This window comes from Lactuca virosa, chromosome 8 (assembly GCF_052849685.1).
Source record: "Lactuca virosa cultivar CGN04683 chromosome 8, Lactuca_virosa_CGN04683_v6, whole genome shotgun sequence".
Taxonomy (NCBI): domain Eukaryota; kingdom Viridiplantae; phylum Streptophyta; class Magnoliopsida; order Asterales; family Asteraceae; genus Lactuca; species Lactuca virosa.
Window position 1 is genome coordinate 49,898,507 of NC_136433.1, and position 24,287 is coordinate 49,922,793.

The 24,287-nt window shown below is 32.6% G+C and overlaps 1 protein-coding gene and 1 long non-coding RNA gene across 2 annotated transcripts; both read right to left on the reverse strand.

Moving 5' to 3' along the window:
- Positions 1–18,731: 18,731 nt before the first annotated feature.
- On the reverse strand, positions 18,732–21,662 carry LOC145133977 (G-type lectin S-receptor-like serine/threonine-protein kinase SD2-5). Its single transcript, XM_079068919.1, has one exon. It carries the CDS (start codon positions 21,497–21,499, stop codon positions 19,001–19,003), a length of 2,499 nt encoding a protein of 832 aa, XP_078925045.1. The 5' UTR covers positions 21,500–21,662; the 3' UTR covers positions 18,732–19,000.
- A 586-nt stretch (positions 21,663–22,248) lies between these two features.
- Positions 22,249–23,694, reverse strand: LOC145133052 (uncharacterized). Its single transcript, XR_013718367.1, has 2 exons — positions 23,277–23,694; positions 22,249–23,204 (listed from the first exon to the last, which is right to left on the reverse strand). It is a non-coding gene; the product is annotated as an uncharacterized LOC145133052 (long non-coding RNA).
- Positions 23,695–24,287: the final 593 nt, after the last annotated feature.

The following is a 24,287-nucleotide window of genomic DNA, read 5'->3' on the forward strand; positions in this document are numbered from 1 at the left end:
ATTTAGAAAGTTTTTGGATTCTAGAAATCGAATTCATCTTTGATTCTATTCAAAATTTGATTTTCTTCACTAAAATTCAACTGATTTTACTTTCTCTCTCTAGAAAACCCATTCAAAATCACTTTCTCTTTCTAGAAATCTTCAAGTTTTTGTGATCATGGTGCGTTTGGAGTATGATTCTTGGGTTGTAATCATTGAAGGTGTGAAATACAAGGTCAACGAATATCAATTTTATGGGTTATTGTTAAATGGGTTGATTTCATGGGATTCTATGTTTTCTTATGGAGGTTTGAAGGATGTTCATGGAAGATTGGTATTTCAACCACTTTCGAAGATTGAATGCTTGTATGTTCTTTCCATGATGATGTTAGTTCGTAGTGATAACCGAAAAGAGGGAGAAGAAAGAGGTTTGTTTAATAAAAGATACATTTCTCTTGTTGAAAACCCAAGTGATCTACATGCTCTTAAGTTTGTTGAAGATGTTCTTGATGTTCTTGAAGTTCATGATAAGAAGATTCAAGTCGATTCTCATGAAGATGAAAAAGTTTTTTGCTCGATTGGGGTTCAAACCGATGATATTTTGTGTTCTTGTAATTCGTTTGAAGGAATGATTCCTTATCGTAAGCCGGTGATCCAAGAAATTCACAAGTATCAAACTCCAAAAGATTTGATTCAAATTCACAAAGTTGATGTTGTGGAAAGTGGGTTTGTTCTTGAAATCAAGTCTTCAAGATGCAAAAAGATGAGAAAGAAAAAGAAGAAGAAGATCAAACGCAAAAACAAGCGGGTTTACTCACAAAAATCGTTAAATGTTGTGAAGTCTAAATCCGTGAAGCAAATTTGGGTTCCAAAGCAACAATCTCCAAATGTTGTATTGAATTTGAAGTCAAAACCCAAAAGTGTTGGTGGTTCTTTTGAAGATGTTCTTGGTTTGATGAAAAACACGAAGAACACGAAGAACGAGTTGTACATCATACATAGTGAGTGGTACAATGTTCAAATTGGAGATTTTTTCGTTCCAACAAAAGAACCAAGATCTTCTAAATTTGATTCGTTCGTTGAAATCACAAATTCTCAAATGGATTTCAAAACGTCCATGATTTCGATTCGTATTTTTCGTTTTTCATTTTTGATCGATTTGCCTCATTGGATCTAATCCGTTTCAACCCCATTGTTGATCCAATTATTTTTGTTTAGATCAAAATTCCAAAAATCATTATCAAAATTGAAATTCACCAATGTTGAAGTTCAAAATTACAATTCGAGTGTTGTTCAAAGCCCAATCCTAAACATTTGATTAGTTTACTGTTCATGATCCATACATTTCAACCAAAATGATAATTCAATCTCTATTTTTTTAAGCCCAATCAATTTTCCTTAAAATATGATTGTATAATGTTGTGAGCCCACACATCTTTAAATCCATCTGATTATACAATTGCTTTTCGTGTACACACACATATGTTACTTGTACTATCGGCTTCTGTATCTTTTTTATCGATTGTTCTTGAGTTCTTAATCTCATTTTCTCATTTTGTTTTCAATCGATATTGAATGATAATATGTAAATGTGATTCGATTTCATGTGATTTGGAACATGATGAAATCGATTTCATACAAGTTCAAGTGAAGAAATCATCAAAATTGATGCTTGATTTTGATAAACTTGTACAAAGAACACATGAATGTGATGATGAATTGTTGGATAATCATGTTTTGATCCAAAATTTGGTGTTTGAATCATCAATTTGATGTTTGTTCATCTTTGACATCGAAAAGTCAAACACAGAAAAAAGTCAAACCCGATTTTTAAGAGGTGAATCGCTGAATTGGTAGAAGAAATTAGTTCATACAAGTGGTTTTGAGGCTATGAGTGTTGAAATCAAGTTTAATTTGGGTTTAATTTCGAACTTGGATGTGGAGTGTTCTTGATGACGAAGACTATGATGTTCGTCACCTGTGAGATGATTTGGAAATCGAAGATTGTTTTTGGCTAATGGATTGATTTCGAAGGTCGCTCAATGCATAGGGAACGATCGATTTTCGTTAGTGGTTCAAGATGTAATATGGAAATCGATTTCGAAAGTATTGGAAGTCGATTGAAGATTTTGGAATCGTGAATGGAACTCAATGTCGATGACTGTTAACTGAAATCGAAGAGCTTTTCAGTGATTTCGATGGTTTGGGGACGAACAAACCTTGAATTGGAGTTTATTGGAGTCAATTGCTTTTGAAATTGACTGAGATGATGAGTTTGATATTGAGAACGAAGGATAATTGTATGTTTGGGAAGTCTATTAAGATCGATTGTATGTTGATTTTACAGTCGAATGGTTGAAGTTTACTGGGTTGTGATAACGAAGTCTGTGAAATTGGATGCTTGATAACGAAGGATTATGAACTGGAAATTCAACATGTTTGGATTTTGTAATCGACGGGTTGTGTTAACATAACGAAGCTTTTTGTTTGAAAAGCGAAGGTTTTGAAAACGAAGATTTTAGTGTCGATAGTTGTGGACTATGGTTGAATTTTTGAATGATTGAGGATCATTGCTTGATAACGAATGGGGAGATCTGATAAGTAACGAAGGTTTTGGCAAGAAAAAGCGAAGATTTGGCATATTGCTTCATTTCTTGGTATTGACTGGGTTCGTGAATGAAAAAGCGAAGAGAATGGTGGATTCGTTTTTGAAGTCGACTTTTGAAGATTTTGAGTCAATAGTCGAAGATTTTAGATCGGGAAGGGCGAAGATTTTTTATCGCAAAGATTTCTGCCTTACTGTCGAAAATTTGAGCATCAATGTTTACTAACGAAGGATTGGTATCGACTAACGAAGATTTTATTGGTCAATTTCGAAAGTTAATAACGAGTTGGGAAGGAGATGAAACCTTCGTTACCAAATTCACGAACCGGGTAAATTGAAGAAGATGATACAAAAGTTTCGAAGCTAGTCACTCAAGTTTCGAAAGTTTGACAATTTTTACCCACATTCGAAATAAGGACTAAAATTTCGAAAGTTTGAAGAGTTGTGCAGATGTTACGAAGTTAGTACCTGAGGTTTCGAAAGTTTGGCAGTTTATACCCAACTTCGAAAATGAGGTAATAAAAGCCGAAAAATTGAAATTTTTGCATTTCTGGTCCCTACAGTTGGTGCGAATTTACACTTTATGCCCAGTTTCGCAAATGGGGTAGAGTTTCGCATCTTAATTTGTTTTTGGCGCAACAGGTCCCTGCAAAATTCAGAAAGTGATAGTTTTTACCTGGATTTTGGAAAATCTTGAACTTTCACCCAAAAAGTCAAAAATTTTAACAAATTAGAAATTTTTTGAGGCTTTTTCGTGATTGTTTTTCCGTGCAAGTTTTTCGGGAGTTTCATTTTTGGTACACATCAAGGGGGAGTATTGTGAAGTTCATTTCTCGGGCGCTTCTCGCCCTTAATGGATTTTATAATCATTTTTTGATTAAAAAAAGGGGGAGAATGATGGGTATTCGAAGCGAGTTTTTTGGGTATTCATTTGCGGATTTGAAGACCGGTGTTACTTCGAGGGGGAGTTTGGTCTTGATCGCGCAAGCTCGTTGGATATTGAATTCGGACATCCAATCCTAACTTTGAGGGGGAGAATGTTAGGGTGCAAAGTCACACTTGGATGTATTTATGCTTTACCCACTTGTATTGTGTGATAAGTTGTCTTTCCTATAAATAGGAAGTGAGTGACACTCATTTATGTAATGAACACTTTGAGAGCATTAGTTTAGAGAGAGAAATTACAAGACCCATTTGTACTCTTTCTATCAACACTAATGAGAGCTAAAGCCAAATTTATTTACTTCATGTGTTCTTGATTTTGTATGATGATTCACTAGATCTTTTCTAATTCCGCACATACCATCATAATCAGCACCACTACAACCACATTTAGAGTATTATATAGATATGTATCTATTAGATTTTGGGTTTAAAAGCTTTAGTCCAACATAGGCTTTAAATCCATAAAACATTTAATAAGATAGGGATAGATCCTTTCCATACAAAATCTTATGAATAAAATGTTATATCTACTTGTTAATTGGTATTCGTACTCAAGCTACATCTGATAGTGTTATAGGTGTTATCCCAAGGAAATAAAAGGAGGATATTTCTACCGATAAGAAAGTATATATCATATCAAATAAGATTTAATTCATTCTTTATTATCATTAAGGCCTTAGATAGTTCTTACCGGTTTGTATTTCGACTTTATATTTGAAACCTTCAACAAAGATTTCACAATTATGTTTTAACATGTAAAATATAATTTATAACTAGTATAGTTGTTAATAAAGTTGATTTGGTATCTTATGATAAATCTTAGACATTCATTAGAAAGGAAGTCATACACCATAGTATATAGTTCATTAATAATTATTTTCTCTACTACTTAGTGAAAATATCATTAGGAATCTTTTATATATAAATAAGATTTACATATGTCAAATAAACTACATTATTTGCCTTCAAGGATCCCTTTCTTGATGTTCGAATATGTGAATGTCATTTATATAATAAAGATAACAATGTCAAAGATGAGTTTGAGTTAAAACAAGTTTAAGTTAAAAGTATTTTGCATATACAACTTGTTATTTATAAAACACTAGATGTGATACCCGTGTATTACACGGGTTGATTAAAAAAATAAATATCAAAATGTAACATTAAGTATTTTTTAAACCAACACATATTAAATAAAAGTACATTGTTATTTGGAATATTTACCCCAAAAGAAAGTCACAAATGACATTTTTCATAAAGTGAAATACCCTAGTCTCTTGCTTGTAATTAAAAGGTTTCGTGTCCGTCTATAGTTAAAACATACTTTTTTCTTTTAATAGTGGTATATAAGAAATGTAAATGATAATGGAATATGATGAATCACATACCTAAGATTGTTGTTGAAATGGGGTAGTTGAAGTGGCATGCTTCAAATTTAAGAAACATGAAGAAGTCATTTTAAAATTAAAACAAAACAACAAATTTGAAGAAGTTTATCAATACTATTAATTTATAATGTATGTATACTTAAAACATAAATGCAACAAAACTGAAGTATTTCAAAATCAAAGTTGAAAACATCGAATCCTTTGACCTTAAAAGTGAAAATTGGGATACTTGAAAGTACATTGTTATTTGTTGACCTTTTTAAAAACTCGAAACCTCATCTAATTAAGTATATTGTATATGTGTAATAGCAGCAAAAATAAAACCCAAAAACCATACTGAATCCAAATTAATAAAAAAATAAACCGACTTTTGATAGATTTGATTATCGATTCACTTATAATAAGAATGTAAAGTTTGGTCATTTTATCGATTAGTTTATCATATAAGTATGATTCGTCGAACTCTTAATAGTTAATTAGCTTACATTAATAATTTTAAACAATCAAATTACCCTCCACATGTTCAAATATAACACACTAAAACTTTATATTACATTTTTTAAATGAATAAATAATATTACGATAAATAATGATATAATATAACATCATTTTGGGCTATAAAATTGAATATGATAGTAAAAGTAAAGATGATTGTAATCAAGGAGTAACATCTACCAAATATTTTTCCAACAAATTTGATTACCAAAATAAAGTTGTTGAAATAAATAAAGTATTTATTTAAAGTATAAATATATAGTAAATAAGAAGTTATATTAATGTCTTATATTCATAATGAATTTGAATAGTTACAAAGATGAAAGGTGTCATGAAAGTTTTTAAACTAAAAAAATTAAAAACAGCGACAACCAATAGGGTCAAAATGGTCAAACTTCACCCAAAAACTTCATGAAGAGTTTGAAAAAGGCTTGGTGAGAAACTCAAACCAACACCCATTAGGGGTGAAATGGTCAAAGTTCAGATGCATGCAACAATTATCCATGGTACACACTTTAAGAGGATAATTTTTGCTAAAAAATTAAAACAAAAGGCTGACATGATGTGTAGCAAACCTCAGAGGCTTAGGAAGAAAGATTTTTTTGCATTTGACAAACACTAAAAGAACATTGAATATTTAGCAACTACTGGCAAACTGAAGAAGGGAAGAAAATGTTCATTTGGGAAGATACCAAAAAGTTTCTACGTCATCATTCTTGTTCTCATCTACATTAACCTATACAGATATCCACATAAATGACTAAAAGCAGTTACTAAAGAAACCAATAATACTAAGTAAATATTACAATGATATCAAATTTATATGTAGTATAAACTTCCATGGATGTCAAATGCTACAAAGATACAATAGAGAGAGAAGTAAACAGTAAAAATTGATGTCAAATAAATCGATAATACTAAGTAAATGAAACATAAAGCCTATCAATTAATGCTCCACGTCAGTGATTTATCTGTTTACTTTTTCAGACCACATCGTGGATAGATATAACAACACCACCAACATATCACAAATAGCCCATCAATGTCTTAACCTTAAAATCAATAACTATGAATAAGTTCATCATGTAATCAAGGAAAAATAATAAAGAAGAAGAAAGAAAAATAATAAATGTGAACACAATAAATACAAACCCAACCAACAATATTTAGGCTCAATTTCATGAAATATGATTTCACAGTAGCGGTCATGCTTTGCAAACACCGTTTCAAGTAATCGACAATTAAAATCGATAATAACATCATTTTTCTTATTAAATCATCCTACTTTACGTTAAGAAAGTGAGCTTTTCCATTTACCAGATTCAATACTTGGAACCTGCATTAGAAACAATCACAATGCAAAATAGAGATTTTGCAAGTCTTGAACCCAATAATCAGTCACACTAAAAGCCTAATTTTGACAAATCTTAAATCTGAGAACTGAAAACATGTTCTGTTAATAATTCATATGAAACTTAAAAGATTTAAACAAAACCACAAATAAAATAAATAAAAATCTAACCGTATAAATCTTATGGTTTCTAAACATTTGTGTTTGTGGTCACCAAAATCTAAAATCCAAAATTGAACCTGTAAAAATCAAACCATTAGCCAAGAAACAATGAAGCTTGAATAAGCTCATTAACATTTAAAAAATCTTCTCTACAAACATGACTTTGACCAAGCTGTTTCTAAATTGTATTTATATTCGTCGAAAGTTGTGTCTCCTCTTCTTTGAGTCATCATATACCAACATTGCAAAATATCAAACACAACAATTGAGTTGCATACCTCGCTTAAACATAAACATCACCAGTAAATCACCATTTATAAGATCAAAGGCAAACCAAGGACTACAGTGCATTATCCAAGTCCAATTTGAATTTTCGTCTGCCTGGTGATTAATCAGGATTTTTGTAAGCAAGCAAGTGAATTCTACATCTACTAATTTCGTGACTCGTGATCATTTTCCTAAGTACCAATTTCGTTAATAGATCATTGAATTGCAAAAATCATGATGTCAATTGACTAAACCTATAGAACTATTGGATGGGTCCATCGACCAGAGATGCATACAAAAGAAAATTTGCAATGAAACCTGAGCAAGTCCAGTTGGATGATTAAGCTCTTCGGGATTGATATCGATAGGCGCTTGATCTTTGTTTAACTTCACATAGTGCCATTAAATTTCACCATCCGTTATGTGGTGCAACGTGCAGTCAAACTCCAAGTCGGTGAAATAAAATTCGAATTATTAGCATATATATAGTACATAGATAAGAGGATGGTAAGTAGTAGTACTCATCGAATTTCATTCGATTATTCTAAAAATCAGAACCCATGCTGAGAAATGTCGTCAATCTTCTTAATGGTTGTAGGAAGGCATAACTGAGAAGGGTTTTAATGGATGGATTTCGGGAGAGCGATACGGTGGAACATCATTCGATCATGTACACGAAGAGATTCAAATATGTGTTGGGTATGATTCAAATTTGGATTAGATTTCAACTGCAATGTACTGAGATTACATTTGAAAGATATATCATACGGAGGGTAGAATTCCATCAGAAGTAAATCAAGAATTTTTTTTGAAATAGGAATTGATTCATGAAATCAAGCTGTAAATTTGTAAAGAAGCAATAACCGACGCATTGTTGGAGAATCATAACTAAATTGAAGACTTTCACAATATACGTTAAAAAAATTGGACGAATTGCTTGATTTATATCATGTACGTTTTTTTATATACCATGAAATATTAGGTGGCATTTTTTTGGTGGAAATAAATAAAATTGAAAATCATAACATAATGACAAGTGGAAATTACTTAATTCAAAATTATCATAAATTGACATTTGGCAAATTGAAGGAAAACATGTCATGTGGCAAAAAAAGTTCTTTATTTATTAGGGAGGATTGATATTTACTTTATAATTGTAATTAAGAGATCTTGTCTCATAAAAGAATTTTAATCAATTTCGAATATGATGGTGATCGTTATGAAAAACGATTTAAGTAAATAGCCAATCATTCAAAATTAAACTGAGACATATATTTAGACAAGCTAAATTAAAACATACATTGTTCCAAAACAAACATTGTTTCATAGTACAAGTGCATTATGTTCCTAGCATAATCAATAAATTAAACTCCAAGAGTGTAGTTCAAACTTTTTTGTGCTAAGCTAGTTACTCTTCTGTAAATATCTGCAAGCCAATTACAAATATTAGATTAACATTTAAGTACCAAGTAGCTAAGTGTTATATGAAAGTATGAGTTCTATCTAGTAGATATCTGAAGTACTAGTCTCTTCCAGACTTTCTTTCCAGATAACAGGAGCAAATCATCTTCCAATGTATTGTTTCTTCATAAAAGAAACAAGACACATCCATGTGGGCCTTATTGGATTTATTGGGCTTAAAGGTGTTCAGTACATAAAACATGGGCCTCTCAGATCACTCAAGGAGATTCTTTTGGGCTTGACCTATTCCTAGTTTGTTGTTAGAAACATCTTTAGCATCACATTGATGCCTTTACTAGGTATCATGTTCAGGCTTATTGCTCAAAGCAAATAGTTTAGGACTTGGATCTTTAAGTGTATACAATTTCATATTTCTCACGAGATTGTCTTTTAAGACATGAACTCATTCATTGAAGTTGTATCTAGTGAATGTTATTACTTCATTAAGTCATTAAAGAAAATGACAATTCATGGTAATTAGAATGGATTATTTAACTATAAAGTTTTAACAAAATTCATTTAGTATTTTTAATATTTAAACTCTTTAATAATTAATATCCTTTTAGTTTCCAAAAACATTAATTATCAAAGTCTAGGATCCAAGTTGCAAAACAAATAGATGGTTAGGTATCCTTTATGTCATCCATTTGAATTCAACCCGGTAGATATCGTTTATCAATTATATGTTACCATATAATTCCTAGATTTATGGGATTGCTAATAACAAATTTTATTAAACATGTTTGATCCCATCTATGCCTCATAATTCTCTTGCTTAGGTATCCTTTATCACAAAAGATTTCCGATCAAATCATCCAATTTGAAAAAACTTGTGTAATCAACCTATAACTTGGTTATAGAAATCGCGAAGACACCCCCGGCCATCAAAAGATAACACTAAGCGATTAGGTATCATTTATCCAACTAGTGCATACAAGAGATGTGCGAGTGCTTTTAAAAAAGGATTGCATATATTTGAGGTTTGTAAAAGGGTCTTTTATATGTTTTATAATTCTAGTTTAAAAAAAACGTATGATGTCATGATTATTATATGCATATAATAAACTATGGTACCAATTTTTTTAAAAAAAATCACTATTAAAGGTTCTATATAAAAAACTAGTTTTTATATAATTTGATGCGATTAAATTTTAATAATCGGTATTAATTTTGAGCGCATTTGAACCTTTTATATCTTTAATAAAACTTCATTTTATTACTTATATATATTTGAAGTTTTTTAAGTTATAAAAATCACCATTTTAAAACCTTATATTTGAGTATTTCAAATTTTGACGTTATTAACGTTTTTATAAAACCAGATTTTATTTTAAAACAATAACTTGTTACATCTTGTGTCCACATTATAAATTTTGAAAACCAAACTCCATGGGATGTTTATTTTGTCTAAAATTATTTTAGCATGTGAAAAACTAATTTATCAACCACACATAATAACTGTATAAAATAAACAACACGAACATGCATAAACTTTTATGTGCATAAACATAACCAACTAATGACATTTTTTGTGAGCCAACACAAAAAATGTTAAGTGCATTCCTAAAGGGATATTTTAAGGGACCAAAATCTTCTTGTAATGTTGTTGTAGAATCTCCCACTTGAGTAAACACCATTTGCTTTCAAAAGATTTGAAGAACTTCTTGAAAGCTAAAATTCAGCAACTGTCGCTAAAAGTCCAACAACCCTTTGTAAACAGCATTAGTGGCACTTTTCAAAAACTGCCACTGAAAATCCTGCACAACTTTTAGATTCGAAAATTGCTCTTTGGTCTTCAAAAAATGGTTCTAACTTCATTTCTTGTTACAGTTTTATTCAAATAAATTATTTCTAACAACTAATCTATTACTTACAAAAATAAACCAAGAAAACTAATCTATTTAATTTGTTACATACCATATGAATAAATAAATTATTACAACCATTTTTATAAAACAACCAACACAACAACACAACAAACACAATGGTCCTTGAATAGTTTAGGCACATCATGCATATCAACATACACATTAAACAACCTTTGTTTTTCTAAGACAACTTTACATGACAAAAGATGCATGAAAACTTTTTTCATATAAAATAACAATTATAAAATTGTTATAGAAAATATTAATGAACTTGTTTTTATACAAAACCAAGTTATCCATATTCTCTAAAAACTAAGATTTCCAAAAATCAAAAAATCTAACCAAACTTGCAAGGTGGCTCTTGATACCAATTGTTGAGTTTTTATTCACAAACTAGTCTAAAAAACATGATTTTTAGCAATGGAAGACTTGATAATTTAAATAACATAAAACAAGTTTATAACCCACCAAGGATCTTCCTACAAAGTTTGGAAAGAAAAGAAACACCAACCAAAGAATAAGATGAAGAAATAACAACCTTTTTAGTTCTTTGGATTCTCTTGGGGGGCTTGGAAGTTGATGAAGAAAGATGAACTTAAGAGACACCAACAATGACTCAACTTGATGTAGAATGATATCTCTTTTGTATAAAACTCTTATAGGACTCTTAAGCTTTGAACTAAACCCAAGTATGGTTCAAAGAGAGCATAATATAAGCAACACATCTTCAAACGTTTAAAGCAAAAGAAGAAAGGAGGGGGAGAAGAGAGCTCACGACTTTTCTTCACCCTCACAAGAGTGAACAAAAAATGCAAGCAACTAACTACTTTATAGCATATACTTAATCTAAAGGTCCTTAAGCATTAAGACCTTTAAGCAAGCTTGTCCCCCATTCTTTCTCCCGTGCCTCTACTTTTGAATAAACTAATTGAAAGACCATCCCTTCTTACACATCTCCATATTTCAACAATGGTGAAGAAAAAGAGTAGAAGAGTTTAAATTTTATAACCTCAAGGTTTATAAAATATAAACTTTGTATTTAGGAAAAAGACAAAAGGTTTCAACTAGTCCAAAAAGGTTGTGCATGACTTATTAATTCATACCATATGAAATAATATGTTACTTGTAATTGTAAAATAATTACTTTTATGAACTAAATTTTTTGTTTTGAAACAACAATATATATTAAACTACTCCTAAATTATTCCACTTATGTCCACAATGGGACTTGAACCCTCGACCTCAAGGAGGGAGGGCAACACCGGATACCGCTGGATTAGAAACCCTTTGGTTCCATGAACTAAATATTTTTCCAATAAATCATAAGAGTTTATTGAATATTTATGAAAATCAATTTCTAATAAATAATCAATTTTATCAAGTTGTTGTTCGTGTGACTCATTAGTTTCATATGTTAAACAAAAATATCACTTTAAAATGATTCTTGAGCATACAAGATATTTCATGCTGTGGGCCCATGAAGAAATTAAATGATGGGCAAATGCAAAAGGTCCAGGAACAAAGATGCTGAAAGTTAACAGTTTTCTGGATTATCCCAATAGTAGGCAAAGGATTGACTTTTTCGTTTGTCCTTTTGTTAAAGCTTTATTTCCCTTTCACCACTTTTCACAGGAACATAAAAGAAAGAAGACAAAATTTTCTTTATAAAAGCAAGAACATAAAAGTTAACTTTTCTTATGCATTCTTTCGAGATCAATACATCCACACACCACAAGTCCACAACTTCTCATTATAAATAGGCCCTTGATACTTCATTTTCTTTATAAAAGCACGACATATTTTCTTTATAAAAGTATTCATGGAAGCTAACCCCCGAAATCAAGTATGTCTTTGACACTTCATTTATTTGCATGCTTTAAATCTACCTAGATTTTTTTACTTATTTGTTTAACACTTGAAATTGAAGGAAGGGTCCACATGTTGGCTACACTTTGATATGTTGTGGGTAATAGAAGATGATGGGGTTGAACGAAGGCAAGCAAAGTGTGACCACATAGACTGTCGAATAAATGATTCTACCTTAAGCCCACAACTAGAAAAGGAACATGAAATAAGGTCAAACCAGTCAATCTAGGGCTATATGATCCTAATCATATACGATTTTTAAAGCATACATTTAGCAATTAACTGGGCCGATATAAATCCCAAGTAATACATAACATTCAATCTCCTGGGCTATAAGGTATCACACAAATCAGACAATTCTAGCATACAATTCCTGAAGGTATCCTTAGCCCTACTCTAGCATGCGATTCACACATAATCATATAAAACATAACATCACATACGGTATTTTAGGAAAACTTGCTTGAGCTTGGTTGATTGCACGCATCACACCCCTTTTTCTTTATAAAAATCTTTTTAGAAACTCGTTTTCTTTTGAAAAGACTATAAATTCCTCGGTTTGAGTCCTGAAACACCCAAAAGTGTGCTCGAATACCTCAAACCAAGGCTCTGATACCCACTTGTAATGTCCCACAAATACCAAGTAAAATTTTATTTTAGTCAACTCAAAACATTCATTTATTCATTCTAAAAAACCTAATCAAAATATATAATGTATCAAATAACCATCAAAGTATAAAATAATCATAGAATGTGGAACACTGGTGGATGTTGTGTGATCATGATGGGTCATTCCCTTTCGAACTAAAAGTACCTGAAAACATTAAACCATTAAAAAATAAGCACAAATCTTAGTGAGTTCCCCAAAATACCACATACAACATACATATAAATAGGCCCCACCCAAACTACATAACAGGCCCCACCAAAATAATCGGGCCCCGTCCATATAAATATACATATTCGGGCCCGACCCATGTAAACCATACCCATATAATCGGGCCCCGCCCATATAAAACTTGCAAACACATGCAAGAGTCACAAAGACATCTAGTATCCTACAACATAATCCAGTGTACCGATGTTGGTGCCTTCGACCCACGAGTACAGTGAAGAGACTCACCTCAATCGGTCAACGAAAAGATCTCATACACGAGTTGTTGGTGTTGGAGTCTCTCCCACTAAACACATCCAAACTAACCCCTAATTGGCAATTAGGATAAATCCCCAACCTAGCAAGTAAAAATACCAAAATAAATCCTCATTTGGACAAAAGACCATTTTGCCCCTCTAAGTCCTCAACCTTCACAATTAACCAAAAGTCAACGGTCAACCCCTCCTTTAGCTAACCCTCACATCGTGACCAACTTATGGTCATGTCGTGAAACTGATTCCCCTCGGACCTTAACTCAGTCACTAGTCAACTCAGCTCGGCTTCAACCCTAAACAATCTGGACCACTCTCACGTTGTGAGGATCAACTCCTCACGTTTTTACGACGTCAGGCCAAAATAATTGAGGACTTCCTTCCTCACGTCGTGACCTCCAAATGGTCACGTCGTGAGTTACGCACGGTGCACATCTTAATGCATTTAGCTCTAATCCTTTCACACTATTGAATCTATATACCCAAGAATCATTATTGAGTGACATTGCTAATAATATATGATCCTATAGGGTCACACCTTTATCAAGTTGGCACATTTTGTATATTTATTATTAATATGATTATTAATAAATAATATCATTTCTTATATTTAATTATGGGATAATTATTGTTTTGTGAAAATAATAATTATAAGAGAGTATAACTAGTTATTATTTCATATGGTATGAATTAATAAGTCATGCACAACCTTTTGGATGATTTGGATTCTTTTGTCTTTTAGCTAAAGACAAAGTTTATATTTTATAAACTTGGAGTTTATAAAAATTAAAGAACTCTTCTCTTTTCAAGAGGTATGGCCGAAAATATTAAACAAAGAATGAGGTTGCTTATCAACCTCCATGCTTTGTCTCCCCATGCTTCTAAAGGCTAGCATTAATTTAGAGTATTTTAATGTAAATCCCTTACCTTTTTATGGGTATATAAGAGAGTGTCTTGCATGTATTTTGGCTAGTTTTTCTAGTGGATTCTCTCCATTCTTCCATATGGCCGAAACTCTCTTCTACTCCCAGCTCTCTTTCTTTTGAAGTTAGTTTGGTGATTAGAAGACCTCTTGAGTTGTATCCTTTAGTGCTTATTTGAGTTAAGCACTTAAAGGCTTAAGACACTCAAGAATACAAGAATGAACTAGCATTCCAAGTGCCTTACTCTTGATGGCGAATACACAAAGAAAATCATACTCTTTGATTTTTTTGCTATCTTCATCAACACCCCAAAACCAAGTGGGTTCAAAGGCTTCAAAGGTTGTCATTCTAAAAACTCTTTGGTTGTTTTTATTTCATTCTGACCTCTATAAATGGATCCTTGATGGTTTGGTTTTGTTATGAACTAAAAATAAACTTGTTATTTTTTAAAGTCTTCCGTTGCAGTTTTTGTGAAAAACAAACTTATATTTTGGATCAAATCCCATCAGTGATATTAGAGCCATCTTTTATATGTTAGAATGATTTTATATGTTTGATAATCTTTGGTTTTTGAAAAACACGTATTGATTTCTTTTGGTTAAAAAAAATCCATATTTGTCTTTTTTGGCAACTTCTTGGTTAAAATTGTTTATTTTTATATATAACCATTTTTCATGCATTTTGGTTATATAAAGTTGCTTTAGAAAAAATAAAGAGTTGTTTGTTATAATATTTCATATGTTGTTGTGTATAAACAAGCCATTTGGACATTTGTGTTGTGTTTGGTTGATATATATATATATATATATATATATATATATATATATATATATATATATATATATATATATATATAGAGAGAGAGAGAGAGAGAGAGAGAGAGCTAGGTTCAAATGTGGATTGACATATATTGTGTGGACGTGTGGATAATGCTATTATGTGAGAATGACAAAGAAAATATGTTGTTTGATAATATGAATACGTTCAATCTTATATAATTATTGTAATTATTAATCATTTTCACTAATTAAATCGTCTATAAGGTTATTATACATTTTTTTAATTATTCTCATTCTGTCAGAATGTTATCAGGATGTTTATTGAGTCGTATTCTGTAAGAATTAAAATAAATAAGAAACGATGCATGAGAACAAAAATGAATTAAAATTGGTGATAATCCATTAAAATAACAATAGTTATGTGAGATGGAACGTATTCACATTACATAACAACATATTCTCTTAGTAATTTTCATAAAATAGCATTATCCACACATCCACACACTAGTTGTCTAACCACATTATAACCTAGCCCATATATATATATATATATATATATATATATATATATATATATATATATATATATATATATATATATATATATATATATATATATATAGAGAGAGAGAGAGAGAGAGAGAGAGAGATATATAGGTTCAAATGTTTAAAGTAAGTATTGTGTTATTGTATGCATCAATGTGGGCCAAACAAAATTAAATAAAAAATTAAATAACTAAATAAATAAATACGGGTACTTTAGTAATTTGTTTAGTAACTTCCAAAAATAATCCCTATAATCATGGTATTGATTTATAACCTAAATAAATAAGGGTGTATTTGCTATCAGTGGATCCACTTAAAAGATTAGGGCTTTTAAATACATGTTCCTTTTGATCGGGCAAAGATGGATTCCGCCTACATCGTGAATCCTCCAAAGTCCAAACGATTCCGTCTCCGGCCAAACGTAGGCGTCTCGGGCCACACCAGAAGACTGTCAATCGGTGTTGGTCACTTCCGCTGCTCACCACTGGCGCTTCCTCCACGCTGCTTACCTCCGGCCACACGAGACGACCCTTAGTCGACTGCTCACCTCCGGCTATCCCGTCGGCATCCACGCGACGACACCCATCTCCCGCAAGGCTTTCATCTCCGGCGTATACACAGCCGACGACTCCACTCCAGTCGGCGATTCCATCACAGGTAAGATCTTCGATTTCTATCAAAGGTTCGATTTTCGAACCATAATCTTCCATCAGTTAAATTTTTTTAACGAGTTTACTTCGATTCTATTGCACCTTAGGGTTCGATTTGTTGTATGTGTGTGATGGTTTGTTCAACCCTACTGTTCTTAACTCTGCTTCAACCCTTTGCTTTTGCATTCTGATTTTCTAAGCATCGAGAGGTCAACTCTTTAATTTTGATTTTCAAAGCATTGTGATTTATTGATATTTATTCAATCTATGATTCACTTGATATTTCTCTGCAATTTCATTGTTTAGGTGGACCATATTCACTGGTCGAATGAGACAAAATGAAATTTCTCAAGACATCCATTGTGTAGGTGGACCAATACTTGTGAATGGAACAATTGGACACCGAACTGTTTTGGTTGGACATTAGCTTTGAATAAAACATCCACTGGTGTAAATCTTGCAAAATAAAAAGGATTATCAAATTCATAGGAAATTGCCCTTGTGTAACTTGTTGGATGAATGTGTGGACAAAGACAGGAGTTACTAAAAGGTCAAAAGCTAATTCAGGCATTGATTTTCAAGGTGTTCTAGTGGAGTTGGAAGTGGTGCACTCTTCAACTCTACAAAAGAAAGCATTCAAGTTAATTTATTCAATTCCAATTCTATCGGAATGGAATCACGAATTCAAATTCTATCGGAATGGAAACACGAATTCTAATTCTGTTGGAATGGAGTATGGATATTTTCTCATTGATTATACATGTTCTACAATTTTTGGTTATTGGTTTTGGTGCAGTTAACAAGTCCGCATATTTTTCCAAAGGAATATAGTTTTTTATTTATCATTTGCTAATGCGTTATTGGATTCTAAACTACAATTGGAAGTTGATGCTTGAAGAACGGACAACAAAATTGAAAGTGTTTCTCAGCAACATTATTCTTTTAGAATGAATTAGTGTATTTGTTAGATTTTTGATGTTTTTTTTTTCCGATTTGAAAGTTTTTTAGTTTTATTCTTTTACAATAAATGTAATTCTTAGCAATTGTTACATGTATTATATAAGAATTAATGTAATTTTTTGTTTTAATTCTTCAATTGATGGTTCGAGAATTTTGTTTTTCTACAAGAAATTTTTAAAGTCATAATCAAGAAATATGTTCAAGAATATTTTTATTATTTTATGGTTCAAGAATATTTTTATTTTTGAACATACTCAAACATATTCTGCCAGAATTTCCGAATTAAAAACCTTATAATTCGTAAAATCGGATATTTAAAATAAATAGAATCTATGATCCCTTAAAATATGCAAATTTCCTTTATTAAATCTATATTAACTGTCTAAATTACCCTTGTAATTAATTAAGATGATATTTTTCAATTATATTTAATTCAATAATATATATTAATCATTTTCTTAAAATAAGTAAATTTGATTGTCTCACATTTATGCATACAATAACACAATAATTACTTTGAATAGAATAGATAAGCCTATATATATATATATATATATATATATATATATATATATATATATATATATATATATATATGTTGTCTCGAGGGCTCTTGTGTAAAACTGTGCAGAAAACACTTCCTTACCGTCGTGGCTTTCACACAACGACATGCCCTTGAACCTAATCAATTTCTTTTTCTTTTTTCTATCTAAGTTGATATGATTTTCATGACATAAGGAGAACAAATAAGTTAATTTTCAGTTGGATGTTGTATTGGTTGCGGTTTTTTTTCTATGTTCGACTGACCGCCAATGCAGGTTCCTTTCCCTCCACCCGTTTCTTTGCTTTTTTCCCCCGTTTAGTTGTTTCACGTATTTATAAATCTTTTTTTCTAATAAAATTTTATAAATTTTGCCACTTATTATTATTTTTTTTATAATTTTTAATTTCATTTCTCGTACTCTCTAAAAAGACACATATCTTTTTTTATGATTTATATTTAAATTTAAATCTTACCGTAAATCCTTAAAATTAACATTATTAATAGAGAATTTTTAAATTCAAAATGTTTGGTAATTAATAAAGTGATCCTTGATAGAAAGAAATAATCAATTATAAATAATTTCCTTTTCCATTTATTTGTTCTCCTTTTTTTTAGATTTTTGTAAATATCTTTTTATAAATTTGTTTAAAATATTTTTATTACAATTATTATTTATGTTATTTTAATTTATCAAACGTGTATTATACGGTGTATAACCTAGTTTGTTATATTTGTTTTTGGATGAAATAATATATACGCTTTTTTATCTACATTCAATGTTTGATGGAATCTAGAATACTCAAAACACAATTAACTTCAACTAAACTTGGGGATGAAATTAAACAATTTATATTATTACAAAATCATCAAACTATTGAACTATCAAGAAGTCAATCAAGCTTGAGCCGATTGCTAGTTAATATGATTATTAAAAAATTAATATCACCTAACCCCTAGACAAAACATAAAGAGATGGATATCCAATTTATTAATTTACTGGGGAACAAAACGCGCTTTTATCGTTCTTGAAGAAAGAAAAACCATATGCGATGATCGATATGCAACTCACCTCGGCCCTGATAGAATAGAAGGCAACACCGGTTTCGAGCTTTTCTCATGTTCATCTGTTATTTTCTGCAGTCTTGGATACAAGAAGTTGTAATCTAGGTTTGATTCAACATTCATTACTCCCTCTAACACCTTAACCACCGATGACATTGAAGGCCTTTTCGTAAAATCAGTCTGTAAACACCATGAAGCCACTTTCATCATCTCCATAACTTCTGCGCCATTTACCTGCATATCTTTACTGGACCTGTCAACTATATCCAACAATGTCCCCTCTTCCCAACACCTCTGGAAGACGCACAGTAAATGCCAACTGTCTTGTGGCTGAGATCTACTGTCAAAGTTCTTCCTCCCACATAAGATCTCCAAAAGAACAATCCCAAAGCTATATACATCCATCTTTTCAGTGATAATTGAGCTCAACCATTCCGGAGCCATATAGCCCGGAGTTCCTCTCATTGTAGTCATCACTTGGCTTTGATTTCTATCGATGAGCTTAGCCAACCCAAAATCAGATACTTTGGCATTGAAATCTTCATCCAGGAGTATGTTTTGAGGTTTAATATCGAGGTGGATGATTTTTTGCCTACATTCTTCATGGAGATATGCTAAACCTTTAGCAATATCAAGAATAATCTTCTTTCTACGTACCCATCCAAGTACGGGCTTTCGGTCTCCATGGTAGATCCACTGGTCTAATGATCCGTTACTCATGAATTCATACACAAGAAGCCGTTCTGATCTCCAAGCACAAACTCCTCTAAGTCGAACTAGATTCACATGATGAATGCTGCCAATGGACTCAACCTCGGCCAAGAATGATTTTTTAACGTTCACAAGACCTTGAAGACATTTTACTGCAATCCTCGAGCCATCTTCGAGAGTCCCTTCAAAAACTGATCCAAATCCTCCCTCGCCAAGCTTTTTGCTGAAATTTTCTGTGGCTGTTTTCAGTTCTTCATAGGAAAACCGAGTTGGCATTCCTGGCACTTGATCTAAGTACTCTTCTTCTGTTTCACTATCCGTTTTTTTCTTTTTGACTATGAACATAGTAAAACCTATTACTACAATAAGAAGCACCAAACTTCCAATTGTGGAACCTATAACTGTGGCAACATGAACTTTAAAGGAAGGAGATGATCTTACATTCTGGACTTTTATAAAAGCTGAAGAATTAAGACGCATTTCATGTGCGTCAAGTTTCGTCATTGTAAAAAGCTCAGAAGGTAAAGAGCAATTTCCACTTGAAGAATTTGAACCATACTCGAATAGAGCTGCTTTGCATGAACACTTTCCCAGACACGCCTGCTTACAAGTCTCCATATCCACATCCTCCATGTCGGCAGTGTAGGTGAAGTACTTGACGTGCTTGAGTTCAATGAAATGTTGATCTTGAGTAGCGTTACATGTGATAGGAGTAACTTGAGAGCAACCCATGTTTGGTTGGCTATCATTCACTGCTCTGAAATAGTCTGTCCCTGGAGAGCTTGATCTTGGACAACTACATTGTTGATTACCCGAGCAAATGCCATTTCTCCCACAAGCCAATGGATAAAAACACTCTCCTAGATCACCGGTTAATAGATCGGCAACTATCGCCCCTCCATCTAAAGCATCCCATCCAAACACTTTCAAATGTCCATCTGGCATTAATTTTATAAACTGAAATGGGAAGGCTGGAGGTATATCAAGCACACTCTTACAATAATTTGGCCTAGTAGAAAAAATGAAGAAACACAAACTCCTATCTAAGAATACTACATAATTTTCTGGATTTATGCCATTTACCAACTTCCGGAAATAGACTTGAGGTGGGTTTGATTCCACATAAGCAAACAGACCTTTATCGGTGACTTGAAGAGAGAATAAATCTTTTTGAGCAGTCCAGTCGGTTGATGAAACACTAGGTATGAGCTTCTGTCCTTGAAATAGTTTTTGCCCCTGTACTAAACAGTCTGTAGGGTGATCAAATGATTGCCAAACCATCGAGTTATGGTCATCGAACAACATCAGATTTCCTTTATCAGTTAGGTTCATGCCAGCTGTAGATTGTCCATTAGTGTTTGTAGTCCAAACTATGCTTCCATCGACATCGTGTAACACCAATTCTCCAGCTTCATTGAGACTCAGTATTGCACCTTCCCTGACTGGATTGTCACGGTTGGCTGACCAAATGACCTCTGGAGAGTCTTTGTTGGTGTACGGAACAACTTGAGGATTAACCACCATAAATAAATTGATAATAATTGCAAAGAGATAAGACGTGCATGTTCCATTACAGAAGAAGCCACATGTGAACATAGGTAAACCGCTTGTCCTAAGGAGGATGACTCTGATCCTTGAGCCATCTGTGAAATTGATCGAACGGAGAGAAGATTCATCATTGGTCCATGTGGTTGGAAGATTGGCAGTAGGAAAGTAGAGAGGTTGAGTAACAATGGATGAGAAGATGAGAAAGAAAGCAAAGAAAAAGCCAGAGATCCATGGTTCCCTCATCACTAATAAACACACAACTGCCTATGAGAATGAACACTTGATTTAACCATCTAATCTAACATTTATTGAATGTTTCAAGAACTTGAGTTTGTGCTAACGTTGACTCATTCCAGGCCAAGTTTCCTTCTAATTAAACGGTGAAAATCTTAAATCATGTTGTATTCTTCCTCATTTCCAAATTAAATGCTCACAGCTCACTATACAAGTTGTTAGGCGGCCAAATATAATTAAAAATAAAATAAAATAAAAAATAGGGCAAACTACAGTTTTCAGCCCTGTAGTATGCTGGAAATTACGGAAATTGATGGATTTATTGGCCAAACTCTTGGTGCAAAAGAGTATAACTAGCAACCAAATTAGAATGAAAAATGTCATTGTATTTCTAAATGTTTGTATTTTAAGCAAATAATATAAAGGGAAGAGTAAATGGTGATGCCGAAATGTTGTATATTAACGGCCAAAACTAGCAGCATCCATTACATGGACGAAAAATGTTATAGAAAGTAATTTAAAGGATGAAAAACGTTAAAAACATAAAATTTTTGACAAAATCTAAAATTTTCAGTGAACCAAAATTGTAATTTACTAAAAGAATATGGTCAAGTCTTAGAATATGTATTGTAATGTACTATAATATGATATTTGAGATGATAGAGACTTCTTGTAGTCGTCAACAGAACCACATCTAATCAAGGGCCACTCATTATCAGTCATCTTGTTGTCTTAATTGATTATCGTTAAGTCAAATATTCTTCTTAAAAAAACGTTATCCTTAGCATGGTATTAATATTTGTGATTAATCAAACACAATTTTCTAGAGAAATCATTGAACACGTTGGAATGTCTTCATGTAAACCATCACATACCCTTGTTGATAGAAATGTCAAGCTGAGCTCACAACCCGATTGATCCATACACCCAAGTCCTACTTACTATCGCACTCTTGCGGGTGCACTACAATACCTTAACACGTTCTGATAGATTTTATGTAGTTATACAAATTTGCCTTCACATGCATAATCCATCAACATGTCACATGAATGCCCTCAAATTTATTATTCAATATGTGCATATGATACTTTGTCTCACGAAATCAAAGTCATCACATCTTCTATGTTATACGGATGTACATTGGGTGGTTGTCTGGAGATTGTGTGTTTTTTGGTGGCAGTCTTATCTTTTGGTCATCAAAATGACAACATATTTTAGCACGACCGAGTGCAAAGGCTGAATATCAAGGGCGTTGCAAATGTTGTTTCTGACTACGAAATTTATTACTAGAGCTTCACATCCCTCTCACGAAAGACACTATTATTTATTGTGACAACGTTATTGCAATTTATCTTGGGGGAAATCAATCAAACACTAACGAACAAAGCATATTAAGATGGATATACCACCCTTATTTATCCATCACCCACAACCTCCACCATGAACAAAAACAAGATCTTCACCATACCAACATAATATTTATCGTCATCTCCATAAGAACTTAAACCCTCCATCACATGACCCCAACCTTATTCTTCTTTTCAGCCACCTTCCCACCACCATCCTTACCACATAATCGTTGACCATCGCCTTGTTGTGGCCAATCCTATTCTTCCTCCAAATCGGAAGACCGCTCTTCTATGCCTTCCTCTTTTCTCGCCTCAATATCCTGTGCCTACTTCCGATTAACAAGTTTTCTTGTTTTATCACCATCCTGCACGATTGATATTGATTGAGATCAACAATATATAATTCTATCATATTGAGAAAACAGGGAAGAACATACCTTAGAATCTCAAGGTATTGGAATTTGAGTTCATCACTCACTCCCATGGTATCCAAAACCTCCCACCCATTCTTAAACTAAGTGAACGACGTTCCTTCGGATCGCAACAACTCCGATCGAACCCCCAATCCTAACTACTTTTTCTTCCTATGTAGCGATCGATCGAATCTGTGTAGCGAAACAATGGTGAGGAGGCAGGTGATTCCTTCTCCATCGATGACTACTTCTTTCTTCCGGGTATCGGATCCGACATAACGATTGTTATAGATGTGCGTTTGATTCGTTTGGGGTTTTGGAGGAAGAAGGATGTGGGGAAGAAGACGAAGACAGGGTAGCGGTGTTATTTTATTTTTAAATAATTTTATTTAAAAAAATATAAAATAAATTAAAAAGTATGAATTGAAATGATAGGGATCTTTATGACATGAAAAAAGTGAAGGAGGAAAAACCACATGAACCCTTTATGAAGATTTGTTTTCTTTTATTTGTTTATTATTTATTAATCTAAAAAAATAATTTAAGTTATTTATAGTCATATAGGACCACTCACGCCATTACCACCTGTCAGTGAAAACCACCAATAGTTAGGTCACCACCACCACCCACCTATTCAGGTAGCCAACAACATCATCGATGTGATACCACATTTACCTATTAGTAATTTTAGTTTATCATCATATTTTAGTGTAATTATTATTGTTGTCGAGACAGGTCGAGTTTAATTTACTATCCGAGACTAGAGATACGGGGTGCACACTCGGAGTGTTAAATGTGAACTCGGGTATATGAGGGTACGGTGGCAGCGCCCGTGGGTACAGTGTTCGAAAGGGAAACACCCTTGGTGAGGTCTAGGGGCAGCGTCCCTTGTGGGCTCTAAGGGGCAACGCCCCTGGCGGATAGCTCCTAGTGATGACATCATGGTGATGTAGGCATTAGTTGTATAAAAAAAATTACCCTTTTGGCGCCAATTTGGTGTAACTAACATTTAACCATTTTTTCTTCCTTTTATAA